The sequence below is a fragment of the Heterocephalus glaber genome, unplaced genomic scaffold (assembly GCF_053883595.1).
Source record: "Heterocephalus glaber isolate CG9 unplaced genomic scaffold, H.glaber_assembly_v1.0 deba00001564, whole genome shotgun sequence".
Classification (NCBI taxonomy): domain Eukaryota; kingdom Metazoa; phylum Chordata; class Mammalia; order Rodentia; family Bathyergidae; genus Heterocephalus; species Heterocephalus glaber.
In genome coordinates, this window is record NW_028258351.1 from 11,781,433 (window position 1) to 11,798,737 (window position 17,305).

General features: G+C 38.9%; 1 protein-coding gene across 1 annotated transcript in view; it reads left to right on the forward strand.

The window, feature by feature from the left end:
- Efcab5 (EF-hand calcium binding domain 5) overlaps window positions 1-17,305 on the forward strand; it is a 151,186-nt gene that overhangs the window by 116,320 nt on the left and 17,561 nt on the right. The window contains 8 exon segments of the mRNA XM_087192040.1: window positions 3,390-3,482; window positions 6,134-6,256; window positions 6,259-6,326; window positions 6,328-6,348; window positions 7,628-7,784; window positions 15,140-15,375; window positions 15,377-15,431; window positions 16,808-17,094. Coding sequence (XP_087048166.1) covers window positions 3,390-3,482; window positions 6,134-6,256; window positions 6,259-6,326; window positions 6,328-6,348; window positions 7,628-7,784; window positions 15,140-15,375; window positions 15,377-15,431; window positions 16,808-17,094 — 1,040 coding nt within the window.

Genomic DNA, 17,305 nt, shown 5'->3' on the forward strand with positions numbered 1-17,305 from the left:
ATTCATCCCAGAGATGCAGGGATGGTTCAACATACACAAATCAATCAATGTAATACACTATATCAATAGAGCCAAGGACAAAAACCATATGATTATCTCCATAGATGCAGAAAAAGCATTTGACAAAATCCAACATGCATTTATGATAAAAACCCTACAAAAAATTGGAATAGATGGTCTCTACCTCAAACTGATAAAAGCCATCTATGAATAACCAACAGCCAATATCATACTAAATGGTCAAAAATGGAAATCCTTCACACTAAAATTAGGAACAAGACAAGGATGTCCACTATCACCACTCTTGTTCAATATAGTTCTGGAAACATTAGCCATGGCAATTAAACAAGAGAAAGAAATAAAAGGAATAAAGATAGGAAATGAAGAAGTCAAATTGTCATTATTTGCAGATGACATGATACTGTATATAGAAGACCCCAAGAACTCCACCAAAAGTCTTCTAGATTTAAACAAATTCAGTTAAGTAGGTGGATACAAGGTCAACACACAAAAATCAATAGCTTTCCTCTACACCAATGACAGACTCACTGAGAGAGAAATAGGGCAAATAATTCCTTTCACAATAGCATCCAAAAAACTGAAATACCTAGGAATCATCCTAACGAAAGAAATCAAAGACCTCTTCTCTGAAAACTATGGCACTCTGAAAAGAGAGATTGAAGATGATATCAGAAAATGGACAGACATCCCCTGCTCCTGGGTAGGAAGGATTAATATAGTGAAAGTGCCATACTTCCAAAACTGCTATATAGATTCAATGCAATTCCAATTGAGATCCCAGCAGCATACTTCATGGACTTTGAGAATACAATCTAAAAATTCATTTGAACAAGAAGAGACCCAGACTAGCAAAAGCAATTCTAGGTAACAGAGACATGGCAGAGGGTATCACAATCCCCAACCTGCAACTATACTACAAAGCTACTGTGATAAAAACAGCATGGTACTGGCAAAGAAACAGACCTGAGGACCAGTGGAACAGATTAGAAGATGCAGAAACAATGCCAGACACACTCAGCCATCTCATCTTCAACAAAGGAGCCAAACACCCTCACTGGAGGAAAGATAGCCTGTTTAATAAATGGTGCTGGAAAAATTGGGTTTCAACTTGCCAAAGATTAAAACTAGACCTGTATCTCTCACCATGCACTAAACTAAAATCAAAATGGATTAAAGATCTAAATATTAAAATAGAAACTCTGAACCAGTTGGAACAGAAGTTAGGTAGAACTCTTGAAGATATCAGTGTAGGAAAAGATTTCATAAACAAAACCTCAGTTACGCGTGAACTAGCACAAACAATCAACAAGTGGAGTCTCTTCTTTTTAAAATCTTCTGCACAGCAAGAGAAACCACCAACAGTGTGAAGAGACAACCCACAATGTGGGATAAAATCTTCACCTGCTCTTCCTCAGACAAAGGTCTACTATCTCGAATCTATAAAGAACTTAAAAAGATCAGACCTCCCAAATTTAAAGACACAATCTGAAAATGGGCATCTGAAATGAACAGACATTTCTCAGATAAAGAAGTAGAAATAGCAAATAAATACATGAAAAAATGTTCAACATCACTGGTCATTCGAGAGATACAAATGAAAACAATGCTGAGATTCCACCTCACTCCAGAAAGAATGGCTGCTATCATAAAATCAACCAGTAACAAATGGTGGTGGGGCTGTGAGGAAAGAGGAACACTGCTCCACTGCTGGTGGGAGTGTAGACTGGTGCGACCACTGTGGAAATCAGTATGGAGATACCTCAAAGAACTAGGACTGGAAGTCCCATTTGACCCAGCTATTCCACTGCTGGGGAGCTTCCCCAAAGAATTAAAAGAATCATACCACAGCGATATATGTGCACCCATGTTCATAGCAGCACAGTTTGTGATAGCTAAAACTTAGAAACAGCCCAAATGCCCATCAACTGGAGACTGGATAAAGAAAATGTGGTTTTTTTTATAAAATGGAGTACTACTCAGCCATGAAAAATGAGAAATTAGAGACATTTATAGCTAATGGATGCACATTGAGGTGATACTCTTAAGTGAAATAAATAGGACACACATGTATAAATACCAAATAGTTTCTCTGGTGTGAGAAACTGAAAGTGTAAATAAGGACTAAAATGTATAATAGGTAATGTGAAATAGGAAGAAAAGGGGCAAAGGGGAAGAAAGTGGGAGGGCTAGGGGAAAGGGTACAAGGGAATGGGATTAATTAGAAAATGGAAAAATAGGAACAAAATTTTTGTAAATAGGGAGGGCTGGAGGGGTTGAAGGGAGGGCTGGGCAAGGGTGAAAAATAAGAACCAAGAGAGATTATGTAAAGGTGCAAATTTCCAATGATGAATGTCATTATATTGTATACCTAAAATGTACCAATTATTAGAATGAATAATCGGTAAGGCAAAATAGGAAGAAAAGGTCCAGAGGGGTAGGGGTAGTGGGAGGGGCAGAGGAAAGGAAAGAAGGGAAAGGAAAAATTATGAGAAATGGAAAAAATGGAAATAAAGTCTTTGTAAATAGGGAAGGGTGGAGGGCGTGAAGGGAGGGCTAGGAATGGGGAAAAAATGAGAGCCAAGATGCATTATGTAAAGGTACAATTCCTAATGAGAAATGTAATTGTGTTGTACCAATGTACCAAACAAAGAATTTAACAAAAAAAAATAAGGGGGAAATCTAATAATGTTCAATGTGTATGTGCTTTGAAAAGGCAGAGGAAAGCCTTTTGCTTTAAATATGTGTCTGATATTAGAAACCATTTTTAAAATTTTCTTTTACTTCAACTGTAAAATGGGCCCTGTTTTTTTCAGTTAGTTAAAGGGTATATATTCTAGAAGAGTTTCTGAAAGTCATATTTCAGACAGAAAATACTACATTTCAGATAATTATTCATATCTCATTGGTCAGAATTTAGGTATACATACAGTGATACCTTACTGTTAGGCTGGGAAAGGTATCCCTCTTTTTTGTGACCTAATTGGGTTACAACAAACAGCTTTTGCCACAGAGCTGATCTCAACAATTAACATTATTAAGTGATTTCATTGAGGTCAATTATGATACAATACATATAGGGAAGTACTTAGGGTTTTTGGTGTTCTATAGATAAGGTATTTCATTTGTTAATAGGATACCTTACAGAACATATAATGTTCAATTCACAAGCATTTTATTTTGTGGCTTTTAGAAATGGCAAGAAAAGATGTTCAGAAAGACAAATCCTGTGAACCCAAGTCCCCCCAGAGAGAAGGAAAGTCATGGTCAGGTAACTCTTCATTTAATCTTCCTTTCATTTTATACCCTAGAACAGAAATATTGTGAAAGTGAGGTTAAATTGGCTATTGTATAAAATGTACTTTTTATAGGTGAATTTTTGTCTTGTAACTAGAGGATGAAGTATGTCAAATTTGGAGATGAGGAGCAAGCAAACTTAATCTATGGTAACTTCAGGTTCACAGGTACATATTAATAATAAAACTAGGAAGCATAGATGAAAGTACAATAAATGATTTTAATTTACCATGGTACCACATGATAAAGACTGGATTTTGCTAAGACACAATGAGATCCTTATGTTATTTTGTCTCTGAGAGTTGACGGATCCAAATACATTCAAGATGGATATTTTTGGTGGTGGTATGCTATTGGTAATGACAGGTACTATTGATTAATGCTCTTCTACTTTAAAATTTATAGCATTAGTATACTTTTTTGGGGGACAGGGTCTCACTATGTAGTTCATGGTGGTCTTGAACTCATTATTTAGCCCAGGCTGACCTCGAACTCACAGTGATCCTCCTGGTGCAGTCTCCTGAGTACTGAAATTATAGGTGTGAACCACCACACCTGGTTTAGTTTTTTTTTTTTTTTTTTTGATACTGAGGATCAAACTTGGGTCCTTGTGCTTGCTCAGCAGGTGGCAAAACCACTGAGCTAAATCCCCAGCCCTTTAGTATATTATTTTAAAACCATTACATGACCCTACAATTGCTTTGTGGGTTTTGTTTTTTTTTTGGTACCGGGGATCGAACTCGGGACCTTGCCCTTGGAAGGCAGGCGCCGGAACCACTGAGCTAAATCCCCAGCCCAACGCTACAATTGCTTGGAATGTATGATCCAAGCATACAAAGGAAATCAGATATAACTCAATAAAAATCACTCCAGCTATTTCTCTTCTTAATAGGTTCATATCTAACCCTATGAGACAATTGAGAATCTATCTTGTTTTTGAAGACTTGTAAAGCAAGGTCTATGCAACAGAGAAAAGAACAGCATTTAGCTTTCAGTTAAGCCATGTATTTAACTACAGCTGTTCCAAATACTACTCATATTTTACTAAAATGCTATTTTATCATTTTCCCTTTCATATCAACCAGTAGTAGAACTAATTAGATCAAGGTTATTCTTATTTGAAATTTTTTTCATTTTGGCCTGGGTTAAATAACAAAGTTTTAGCATGCATGAGGATGTAGGTTTTATCCCTAGCACTACAAAAGGAAATAAAATACCCAAATAACAAACTTCATATGTTTAAAATATTCTGGTGACAATGTATAGCATTGATCAAGCTTTGCTCTATTTTTCTTTTCTTACCTTTATAATATGCGGGGAACCTAGGTCTTCACACATGCTAGAGCTCAACAATTGAGCTATATCCCTGAACTTTTGTATTTTTTTAAATTTTCAGACAGGATCTCACTAAGTTGCCCAGGCTGCCCTCAAACATCCAATCCTCCTGCCTCAGCCTCCTGAGTAGCAATGATTATAAGCATGTACCACTGTGCAGAGCTTGCCTTGTTATTTTTTAAAAATTGCATGGGTAATCATTTTTAAGTTATACCAAATCTGATATAGAAGGCATAAAGGCATGAATGAGTGAATCAATGAGTAAATCAGTCATAAGTAACTGGGACTGACATTTTAGGAAATATGCTTCATGTTGTAACATTAAGCTTCAAGACAAATACATTAGCCCACACTCTCAGGAGGAGTGTTGGCTAATTTATGCAACTAAGAAATCCAGAGTGTAGCTGGCTTCAGGCACAACAGGATTGTGTTAGTTACTTTTCTTGCTGCTGAGACAAAATACCCAACACCCAGAGTTAAAGGGAGAAAGGTTTATTTCAGTTCACAGTTTGTAGAAGTTTCAGACCATAATTGGCTGGCTCCAAGGCAGGGCAGCATGGCAAAAAGGAATTGCAGAGGAGAAACAGTCCATGCCAAGGCAAGCAGAAGGCACCAAGTAGCAACAGCAAGCCTGCCACCTCTCTCCCTTTATATTCCATCTAGGTTATAACCCTATTGATTGATCACCCACACTCATGGTGGGACTTCCATTATCCACACCTAGAACTATGCTAATTCCAATCAGTGGACTAATTTTGTACCACACACCCTTAATTCCAGTATCACATGCCCCAGACCTAGCCAGCTCCAAAAAGCCTGACCTATGCGTGCATGAGGCTTTGAGCAACATCTAGATACAAGCCATAACAAGCCATAACATACCAAGGATCCAAGAGCACCAAGCATACTCTCTTCCTCCAGCTCTGTTCTTTTCTGTCACTTTCAATTTTAGGCAGTTTTCTCCATTTTATGACCAAAAATGATCACAAGAGGATCTCTAAGCTTACATCCTACTAATTCAGCAATCAGAGAATCAAAGAGTAATTCTCCCCTAAGAGTTCACCTAAAAGTTCTGGAGCTAATATTCATTGGCCTATCATAGGTTACATTCCTGTTAAACATAAATTAATGGTTAAACCTGTATCACACATCTATGGAGCAAGGATGAGGTGGCTTAGTACCACCTAACTCCTCTGAACTAACAGTAGAGGAAAGATATTTTCCCAAAGGAGAAAAGACAGATGCTTCCCTCATGAAGGAAGCATATATTGCTGATAGGCAAAAATGGTAGATGTTGGGGCTGGTGGTCTAGCTCAGTGGTAAAGTACATGCTTAACATGTGCAAGGCCCAGAATCCAATCCTTAGCACCAGAACAAAACACATCAAAACAATAGCAAATGTCTGTTACAATAGGTATCATTTGTTTTCTCTAAGATTAGAATTGTTCCTTTTACTGCTTGGTATCTGTTTCCTGCTTCACAGAATTACACTCAATTATCAGAAATATTCAGTCTTATAAAGAAGTAAAAGGTAGGAGTGCCTTCAATGGAATTTCCTTCGATCTGCTCCAGTTTGTGCAACTCCTAGAGACATTTGTTGGTGAAGATGCCCCTTAAGTGCCAGTGAGACCCTCACCTCTTTTTTTAAGAGAGGCTATGTTGAAACAAAAGAAGAGAAAAATGAATGCCTTAGAACAGGTGGGTAATATTTATCAATTAAACAGGTGAGGTCACTAATTAGGTCATTCTCTCAACCTCAGTTGCTCCTAATGTGGCTCTTATTTTAAAAGCGCACAACCAAACTTACTACTGTATTTCAACAAGCACAAACATTAAATATCTTGTTTTATTGGCAAATATTGAAAGGTCACACTCCAGAGAACTCATTTCCCTAATGATAACATGATTGTTCCTGGCAGGAGGTGGTTTATCATACAGCTTTGTTTTCCCTCTAAAATTTAAGTAGATATGTGTATGTGCAAAGATGCATGTGTCTGATGTGTGAGTGTATTTACACATGCAAATTCACAGGGATATGATTATGGCTTGATTATGTATTTTTATTTACAGGCACCTAGGCAGCACATATTTCCCTAAGAATATAATACTTTCTTGGGTGATAGATAAATACATACACATTAACTTATACAAACAACTAATCCTCTCACATATGAAATGAGAATTAGTTTCACCAAGCTTATTCTGTAATCACGTCAATCTTATGAGTCTTCTCAGGCTAATATTCTAGGGTTGATATCCTTTTCGCCTCCTCAACTGCAGGTTCACCCACTTAGCCAAAAGGTACATATTTATTTTTTATTTTCTTTTTGAATCTAAATTTATCCAGATATTAATTCAGTTGCAATCTAATTAATAGAATTCATCTAATGAAAAAAATCTAAAAGGTAAATAAAATCTATGTCAAGTTCAGTCAATGCTAAATATTAAAAAGAAATTTTTTAGCATAACCACTTTTCATTGTTTGAACACTGTCATTCATTCCCCTTTACTACAAAACACATCCCCTAAAAAACCAGGGAGAGCATCTTATGTGTTTATCACATTTTTTATTAATGAGGGAGGGATTAAAAAAGAATTCTTAAGAAGGTTAGTACCCAGGCCCCCAGGCTGGGGATTTAGCTCAGTGGCACTGTGCCTGCCTCACAAGCACAAGGTCCTGAGCTCAATCCCTGGTACCAAAAAAAAAAAAGATTAGTACCCTTCCCAATCTAGTGTGTTTTAGTCCAGTGCAGACAATTCCTGGTTTGGTTTGGTTTTTGGTTTTGGTTTTGGTCTAGAAGTGAAACAAGGAAATAACATTTATAAGGGGTTAAAATTTTTCATTAAAATCATGGTTAAGCCCAAAGTAAAGTAGTTTTTATAAAATATACCAGGCTTTTAAAAAGTAAACACAGGCTGCCAGCTAGCATAATGAACATCATGACTCCTGTGCCTTGTTATCCTGTTTCTATCCTAGGTTAGACAAAATGCTTTCCAAATACGACAGGAACTTCTCTTAAAAGCCCTCTTACAGAAGTGGGACAGTGATGGCTCAGGCTTCCTGGATCTGGAGGAAGTTGATAAACTCTTATACACATACAAGCATGGCATGGAAAAAGAATCTATGAAGAAAGGTAAAATATAAGAATGTTCCTATTTAAGTTGTGGTAGCTACTTGGCTTCAAGTTTCCCACTACTCTGATGACACAAACATAGTTAAAAAACAAACATTGATTATACTAAAACTATCAGATATCACTTTATACTAGTGGTACCACTTCATGCTAAAAGTATGGCTATAGTTTTTAAATTGGAAAATAGCCAGGTGTGGTGGTGCATGCCTGTAATTCCCAGCACTTGGGAGGCTGAGGCAGGAGAATTGCTGCAAGTTCAAGACCAGCCTGGGCTACATAGTGAGTTCAAGACCAGCCTGAGGCAGACAGGCAGGTCTCTGCACGCCCTACCAAGGTCCTGAGTCATGAGGAAGACGCCGAATCACCCTACTGCAGACAGGCAGGTCTGCCCACACCCTACCGAGGTCCCCAGTCCCGCGGAACACGCCGAATCAGCCCGCTGCAGACAGGCAGGTCTGTGCACGCCCTACCGAGGTCGTGAGTCACGCGGAAGACACCGAATGACCCCGCTGCAGACAGGCAGCCACCTGATTCCACATTACCAAGGCGCAGAGGACACCAGACCACCAGACCACCAGACCAAGGTACTGAGTCCCGGTGCTCCCGGCCCAGAGGTAGGGGCTTCTGAGCCGTGGTCCCACTGCTCCTGGTCCAGAGGAAGGGGCTTCCCGGTCACCATCCCTCCCGCTGCTGCCAGCCCAGAGGAAAGGGCTTTTGGGCCACCTTCTCTCCCGCTGCTCCTGGCCCAGAGGAAGGGGCTTCCGGGCCACCATCCCTCCCATCACACCCGGCCCAGAGGGAGGGGCTTCTGAGCCACCATCCCACTGCTCCTAGTCCAGAGGAAGGGGTTTCCCGGCCACCATCCCTCCCGCTGCTCCCGGCCCCTGTCCCACCTCACCCAGCTCAGAGGAGGTAATCGGTGCAGGCGCTAACAGACCCCGTCCCAGTCGAAATGAGAAAACACATAAATAAGTCTCAAAACCAGACTTCCAGATCACCTACAGCAACCCCAAAGGGAAATGAGATGGAACCCTCTGATACTCAACCACCTGGAACCACTGAACTGGCAACAAAAGGGGATCTGGAAAAAATGAAATCAGAAATAATTTCTCAGATAACAGGAGAAATTGTGCCCTTAGTGCAAGACATGATTAATAAATCTAGAGAGGAGCTGAGGAACATGATGGAATCCCAACATAAGAAACAAATGGAATCCATAAAACAGATGTAAATAGATTTCCAGGACATGAAAAACTCCATTGAAAGTCTACACAGCAGAATGAGCCAGTGTGAGGACAGAATTTCAGATATAGAAGATAAGATTGCAATTAGTGACCAGGAAAAGAAAAATTGCTTCAAAATTATAAGGGAACATGAGAAATCAATCCAGCAGCTGCTAGATGATGCAAAAAAAAATAACATAAGACTGATTGGGCTCAATGAAGAAACAGGAGACAGTGCAGATGACATAAAAAATCTCTTCACAGAAATAATGGCAGAAAACTTCCCAAGCAGGGGAAAAGAGCTTGACATACAGAGAAGTGAGGCATATAGGACTCCAAATAGCCTTGATCAAAAAAAAATCTACACATAGGCATATAATTGTTAAGATTCCAGAAACACAACAGAAGAACAAAGTTCTCCAAGCAGTCAGAGAAAAAAAACAAATCACATACAAAGGAAAGCCCATCAGGATCACAGCAGACTTCTCAACACAAACCATCAAGGCAAGAAGAGCTGGGAGTGACCTATTCCAAGCCCTAAAAGAAAACAGCCTCCAACCCAGATTAATGGACCCTGCAAAACTATCTTTCAAAATGGATGGAGAAATAAGATACTTTCAAGACAAAGAGCACCTTAGGAACTTCGTGAATACCAAAGCAGCACTCCAAAGAATTTTACACAATACCCTAGGAACAGACATTGAGGATCACAACCCCAGGAAGCAAAGCAGAATGAACCCATCTGGCATGACAAGAAATTAAATGTAAAGGGGGAGAACCCAACAAAAAGAAAAAGTCATGGCAATGATAAGTCAATACGTTTCAGTTATAACCATCAACGTTAATGGTCTCAATTCACCAGTCAAAAGAAATAGACTGGCAGAATGGGTCAAGAAGCAAAATCCAACAATATGCTGCAAACAAGAAACACACTTAATTCAAAAGGAAACTCATAGACTGAAAGTTAAAGGGTGGAAAACAATACTGCATGCAACAGGAACCCGAAAAAAAGCAGGAGTAGCTATCCTCTTGGCAGATCAAGTAGATTTCAAAACAACACTAATTAAGAGAGATGAAGGACACTACATCCTTGTAAAGGGAAGAATCCAAGAGGAAGAGATGACAATCATAAATATCTATGCACCAAGCACTAGTGTGCCCAACTATATAAAACAAATACTAACGGACATGAAAAGTCATATATGCACTAATACAATTGTAGTGGGGGACCTCAACACCCCACTGTCACAAATAGATAGATCAACTACACTAAAAATAAGTAATGAAATACTAGAACTCAATCAAACTCTTGAACAAATGAACTTAACAGATGTTTACAGAGTCTTCCACCCCACAAAATCAGAATACACATTCTTCTCAGCTGCACATGGGTCATTCTCCGAAATAGACCACATACTCACACATAGAACATGTTTAAGTAAGTGCAAAGGAATTGAAGTTACCCCCTGTATATTATCAGACCATAGTGCAATGAAATTGGAGATCCATAGCAAAAGAAACTCAAAAAATTTCATAAACACATGGAAACTGAACAACACACTTCTGAATAACCAATGGGTCACAGAGGAAATTAAAGAAGAAATCAGACAGTTCCTTCAATTAAATGACAATGACAATACAACATATCGGAATCTATGGGACACAATGAAAGCAGTCTTACGAGGGAAATTCATAGCAGTGAATATGCATATTAGGAAAACAGAACGAGCCCAATTAAACAACCTGATGCTGAACCTCAAGCTTCTAGAAAAAGAAGAGCAGGACAACCCCAAAGCTCATACAAGGGAAGAAATTATAAAGATCAGAGGAGAAATCAATGCAGTGGAGACTAAGAAAACGATACAAAAAATCAATGAAGCCAAGAGTTGGTTCTTCGAAAGAATCAACAAAATTGATAAACCTTTAGTCAACCTTGTCAGAAAAAGGAAAGAAAAGGCCCAAATCCATTAATCCTAATTAGGAATGAAAAGGGTGAAACTACAGCAGACCCAGCAGAAATCCAGAGGATCATCAATACCTGCTTCGAGAACGTATACGCCAATAAGATGGACAACACAGAAGAAACGGACAGATTCCTAGATACATATGAATTACCAAGTTGAATGAAGAAGACCTAAAAATTCTAAACAACCCAATATCAACCAATGAAATTGAAAACATAATTAAAAACTTATCACCTAAGAAAAGCCCAGGCCCTGATGGCTTCACTGCTGAATTCTACAAGACATTTAGAGAGGAACTGCTGACACTACTGTTTAAACTCTTCAATGAAATTGAAAGGGAAGCAGTACTCCCAAATTCATTCCTGGAAGCAAGCATCACCTTGATCCCCAAAGCAGAGAAAGACCCAAGTGAAAAAGAGAACTATAGGCCAATCTCACTAATGAACATAGATGCAAAAATCCTTAATAAGATACTGGCAAACAGAATGCAGAAGATCATCAAGAAGATCATACACCCTGATCAAGTGGGATTTATCCCAGGGATGCAGGGATGGTTCAATATACAAAAATTAATTAATGTAATACACTATATCAATAGAGCCAAGGACAAAAACCATATGGTTATCTCCGTAGATGCAGAAAAAGCATTTGACAAAATCCAACATGCATTTATGATAAAAACCCTACAAAAAATTGGAATAGATGGTCTCTACCTCAAACTGATAGAAGCCATCTATGAAAAACCAACAGCCAATATCATACTAAATGGCCAAAAACTGAAATCCTTCACACTCAAATCAGGAATAAGACAAGGATGTCCACTATCACCACTCTTGTTCAATATAGTTCTGGAAACATTAGCCATGGCAATTAGACAAGAGAAAGAAATAAAAGGGATAAAGATAGGAAATGAAGATGTCAAATTGTCATTATTTGCAGATGACATGATACTCTATATAGAAGACCCCAAGAACTCCACCAAAAGTCTTCTAGACTTAATAACCAAATTCAGTCAAGTAGCTGGTTACAAGGTCAACACACAAAAATCAATAGCTTTCCTCTACACCAATGACAGACTCACTGAGAGAGAAATAGGGCAAATAATTCCTTTCACAATATCATCCAAAAAACTGAAATACCTAGGAATCATCCTAACAAAAAAAAATCAAAGACCTCTTCTCTGGAAACTATGACACTCTGAAAAGAGAGATTGAAGATGATATCAGAAAATGGACAGACATCCCCTGCTCCTGGGTAGGAAGGATTAATATAGTGAAAATGGTCATACTTCCAAAACTGCTATATAGATTTAATGCAATTCCATTTGAGATCCCAGCAGCATACTTCATAGGCCTCGAGAAAACAGTCCACAAATTCATTTGGAGCAAGAAGAGACCCAGACTAGCAAAAGCAATTCTAGGTAATAGAGACATGGCAGGGGTATCACAATCCCCAACCTGCAACTATACTACAAAGCTACTGTGATAAAAACAGCATAGTACTGGCAAAGAAACAGACCTGAGGACCAGTGGAACAGATTAGAAGATGCAGAAACAACGCCAGACACACTCAGCCATCTCATCTTCAACAAAGGAGCCAAACACCCTCACTGGAGGAAAGATAGCCTCTTTAATAAATGGTGCTGGAAAAATTGGGCTTCAACTTGCCAAAGATTAAAACTAGACCTGTATCTCTCACCATGCACTAAACTAAAATCAAAATGGATTAAAGATCTAAATATTAAAATAGAAACTTTGAACCAGCTGGAACAGAGGTTAGGTGGAACCCTTGAAGACATCGGTGTAGGAAAAGATTTTATGAACAAAACCTCAGTTGCCCGTGAACTAGCACAAACAATCAACAAATGGGATCTCTTCTTATTAAAAGGCTTCTGCACAGCAAGAGAAACCACCAGCAGTGTGAAGAGACAATCCACGATGTGGGAAAAAATCTTCACCTGCTCTTCCTCAGACAAAGGTCTACTATCTCGAATCTATAAAGAACTTAAAAAGATCAGACCTCCCAAATTTAAAGACCCAATCCAAAAATGGGCAGCTGAAATGAACAGACATTTCTCAGACAAAGAAGTAGAAATAGCAAATAAATACATGAAAAAAATATTCAACGTCACTGGTCATTCGAGAGATGCAAATGAAAACAACACTGAGATTCCACTTCACTCCAGAAAGAATGGCTGCTATCATGAAATCAACCAATAACAAATGCTGGTGGGGCTGTGGGGAAAGAGAAACCCTGCTCCACTGCTGGTGGGAGTGTAGACTGGTGCAAGCACTGTGGAAATCAGTATGGAGATACCTCAAAGAACTAGGACTGGAAATCCCATTTGACCCCACTATTCCACTGCTGGGGATCTTCCCCCCAAAATTAAAAGAATCATACCACAGTGATATATGTGCACCCATGTTCATAGAAGCGCAGTTTGTAATAGCTAAAACTTGGAAACAGCCCAAATGCCCATCAACGGGAGACTGGATAAAGAAAATGTGCTTTTTTTATAAAATGGAGTACTACTCAGCCATGAAAAATGAGAAATTAGAGACATTTATAGCTAAGTGGATGCACATTGAGGTGATACTCTTAAGTGAAATAAATAGGACACACATGTGTAAATACCGAATAGTTTCTCTGGTGTAAGAAACTGAAAGTGTAAATAAGGACTAAATGTATGATAGGTAATGTGAAATAGGAAGAAAAGGGACAAAGGGGAAGGAAGTGGGAGGGCTAGGGGAAAGGATAGAAGAGAATGGGATTAATATGAGAAAATGGAAAAATAGAAACAAAATTTTTGTAAATAGGGAGGACCGGAGGGGTTGAAGGGAGTGCTGGGCAAAGGTGAAAAACAAGAACCGAGAGAGACTATGTAAAGGTGCAAATTTCCAATGATGAATGTCATTATATTGTATACTTAAAATGTACCAATGATTAGAATGAATAATCGATAATGTAAAATAGGAAGAAAAGGTCCAAAGGGGTAGGGGTAGTGGGAGGCACAGGGGAAAGGAAAGAAGGGAAAGGAAAAAATGATGAGAAATGGAAAAAATGGAAATAAAGTCTTTGTAAATAGGGAAGGGTGGAGGGCGTGAAGGGAGGGCTAGGAATGGGGAAAAAATAAGAACCAAGATGTATTATATAAAGGTACAATTCCCCATGAGAAATGTAATTGTGTTGTATACCTACAATGTACCAATAAAAGAATTTAATACAAAAAAAAAATCAAAGGGGTGGTATCCCAGTATGGGGAAAAAGAGATAAAAAGAGATGTGTCTATGCCTCACTAGAGAAAGAAGTAGGCACTACATTTTCGTGAAAATCTCAGTGTCTCACTAAAGCAAATATTGTAGATGCCCTCCCCAGACCCTCAGCATGTCTTTTGCCAGCTGCTGTAGGTACCACTGCAGGTAACAATACTTCACAATGTAACTTTCTTTGAAGGTGGGCCCTTAAGGAATTGGACCCTCACCAGAGGTACCTTAGGGTTACAATGAACACTCTCCTACTCCAGGACTGCCACCACACATCAAAGCAGCTTACAACCAATAATTAACTAATACAAGGGTGCAAAGACCCCTCCCCTGCCTTATAGCAGGACAATGGGCCTGCCAGACCTCCCCTTTAGGTTCAGGCTGAGGCTAAACTTCACCTGAAATTACATTCCTACTTAGCTTCTCCCCTTTCTCTATCCTGCTTCCCTTGGTCCCTCTCAGGTTTCTCCAGAGAACACACCCTCATTCTATTACTTGCATAAGCATCCTTGTCAGGATCTGCTTCTAGGAAACCTGACCTAACACACTCCTTACTCCTTCTGGTATTCAGCTGACAAATATTGTTTGGGCAATAAGTAAAGAAAAAACTGAACACTTCCATATAAGTATATGCTAAAGACAATGAAGCAGGACATGGAAATGCAGATTGACTTGGACACTTCTACTTTAGACTGGGCGGTAAGGAAGGCTTCTCTGCTGAAGGGATGTTTGAGCAGAGAAATATCCAGCTGAGTTGAGCTGAAGGGCAGAGCCATATTAAATCAAGGGGTATGGCCTTCTAAGCAAATGAAATGGAAACAAAGATTAAAGGGTTGGTGGGAGTGAGGTGGACGCAAGAGAGAGTAATTCTTTATGTTTGGGTGGAGCACTGTGAACAGGATGATGTTTAATGTCCTTGTGCTTATTTGGGTTTGGTTTCAGAGATTTCCTTTTTAAGTGTATAGACAGTTCAGAAGTTGTTTTGGCCTCTGTTTGTGGGGAAACCCACATAGTAATTCCGCTTCGTGAGAGAACAGGAGAGGCTCTGGGACTCCTCGATGTTAACATTGGCCACACCAGAATGTTGTTACACTAAGAATATAAAGATCTGCAGAAAATGATGAAGATGATCCATGCAGCCTGATTCTGAAATACTAGGTGAATTCTCTGGAGAGATGAAGAAAAACATTATCTTAGGTACAATTAACGTGGTAACAGTCTGGGTTCATGGGTTTAATAGGTTTTCAGGAAATCACAGGCAATGTGAGGAAGGATTCCTTTTCTAACATGAATTATTTTGGTATATAGATCTTTCCATGTGAAAAGAATTCCCCTATGCAGTCTTAGCCTTATGCATATGGTCTATAAGCTAAAGCAAAGGACATGGAATCATATTATCTTGGTTAGAACCATATAGTTTTAGAACTGTAAGGACTCATAAAGGCAAGATAGAACTAGCATTATTAAATGCCCCATCATGGTTTAAACACTTTAAGTATGTCCTTTCATTTAATCCTTATAATCTTATGATCTAAATGGTGATACACCCATTTTACAGGTAAGGAGAGTGAGGTTCAGAGAAAGCAAACAAGAAATGGTGAAGGCTAGATTTAAACCCAGGTTTTGAGGCACTTTCCATTACACAGCATTAACCAGTCAGAACATCTGATCTTATGGATACAGGAGTTAAAACCCAAAAGTAAAATGGATTTTCCAAGGTCCAATAGCAAGCTAGTGACAGAGCCAAGACCAGATCTCAGTTCTTGTGACTCCATATCTACTAGGCTACTACTAGCATAATACCAGCTTGGAGAGGGGGGTAAGAAGAAGGAGGCATAGAAACTCATGGTTAGAATGAAGTGGAAAGAATTAAAGTAACAGTATTTGACATTAAGCAGGCCAGTTTCTAACCATTATGTAGAATGGGATAAGAAAGAGGAAAACTAGGCATGGTGGTAGTCTCCTGTTGTCCCATCTATTCAAGAGGCTAAGACAAGAGGGTCACTTGAGCCCAAGAGTTTGAAGCCAACCTGGGCGACATAGTAAGACCCTGTCTCTGAAGGAGGAGGAGGGGGAGGAGAAAGAAAGGGGAGGAGAAGAAGAGAAGGAGGAAGAGGGAGAAAAGAGGAGCAGAGGAGGAAGGAAAGAAGGAGCAAGAGGAAAAGGAAGAAGAAAACTCCTGAGTTTCACTATATATAAAGCCTAAGATTATATGCTTTTATGTATATCATGTTTTATGTATATCATCTCATTTAATTCCCATAGCTCACCAGAGAAGTAAGGATTAGCCCCATTCTCACAAAAAAAGGAAAAAGATATTTTAAAAAGCAGAGTAAGTGAAAGAGTATGTTTTAAACTAACCCTAAAAGCCAAGTTTTTGTCTTTTCTCAAAGCTTCTTTCCTATGACCTGCATTTCTCTCTTTCGATTTTATTGCCAAAGAAATTAAGAAATCACAGGACCTGATCTTTTTTCCTGAAGAAGAAAAATGTTTACTAGAATATGCTCAGAATCCTATATGCTCAGAATGTATATGACTGAACAACAGTGTAAGATGTTATTCTGTTATTCCAGAGATTGAAAAAGCAGGAGAAGTCCAGAGGGCAGAAATTCTCTTTTTCTGAATCATGCTGCAGGAGCTGCGGGAATGTCTCCAACTACTCAGTTCCGTGGGCTTTGTGTCACTGCTACTCTATGAACATAAACCTCAAGCAGAACCAAAGTCTCCTCAAGACAGCAAGTCCCAGGAGTTCGAAGCCAATGTAAACCTGGTACATGACATCCTGAATGGAGTTATCCTATTCTTTCATCCAGAGTTGGAATTTTCGGATGACTTAGAAAATTGGGATAAGTGTAAATTTGTACTTTTTTTAGCCACTCTTTTTGTTGAATAACAACCTATGCAAATTTACATGTATGAATTATAATGGCACAATTCATAAGTGTACAAAAGAAAGAATCTTCACATAATGAACACATGTATGTAACCTGCACCTGGGTTAAAAAAAAAACCCAGAACATTTAGTGACATTCCCAAAGTCCTCCTTTGTGCCCTTGCCCCTAAACTCCCAC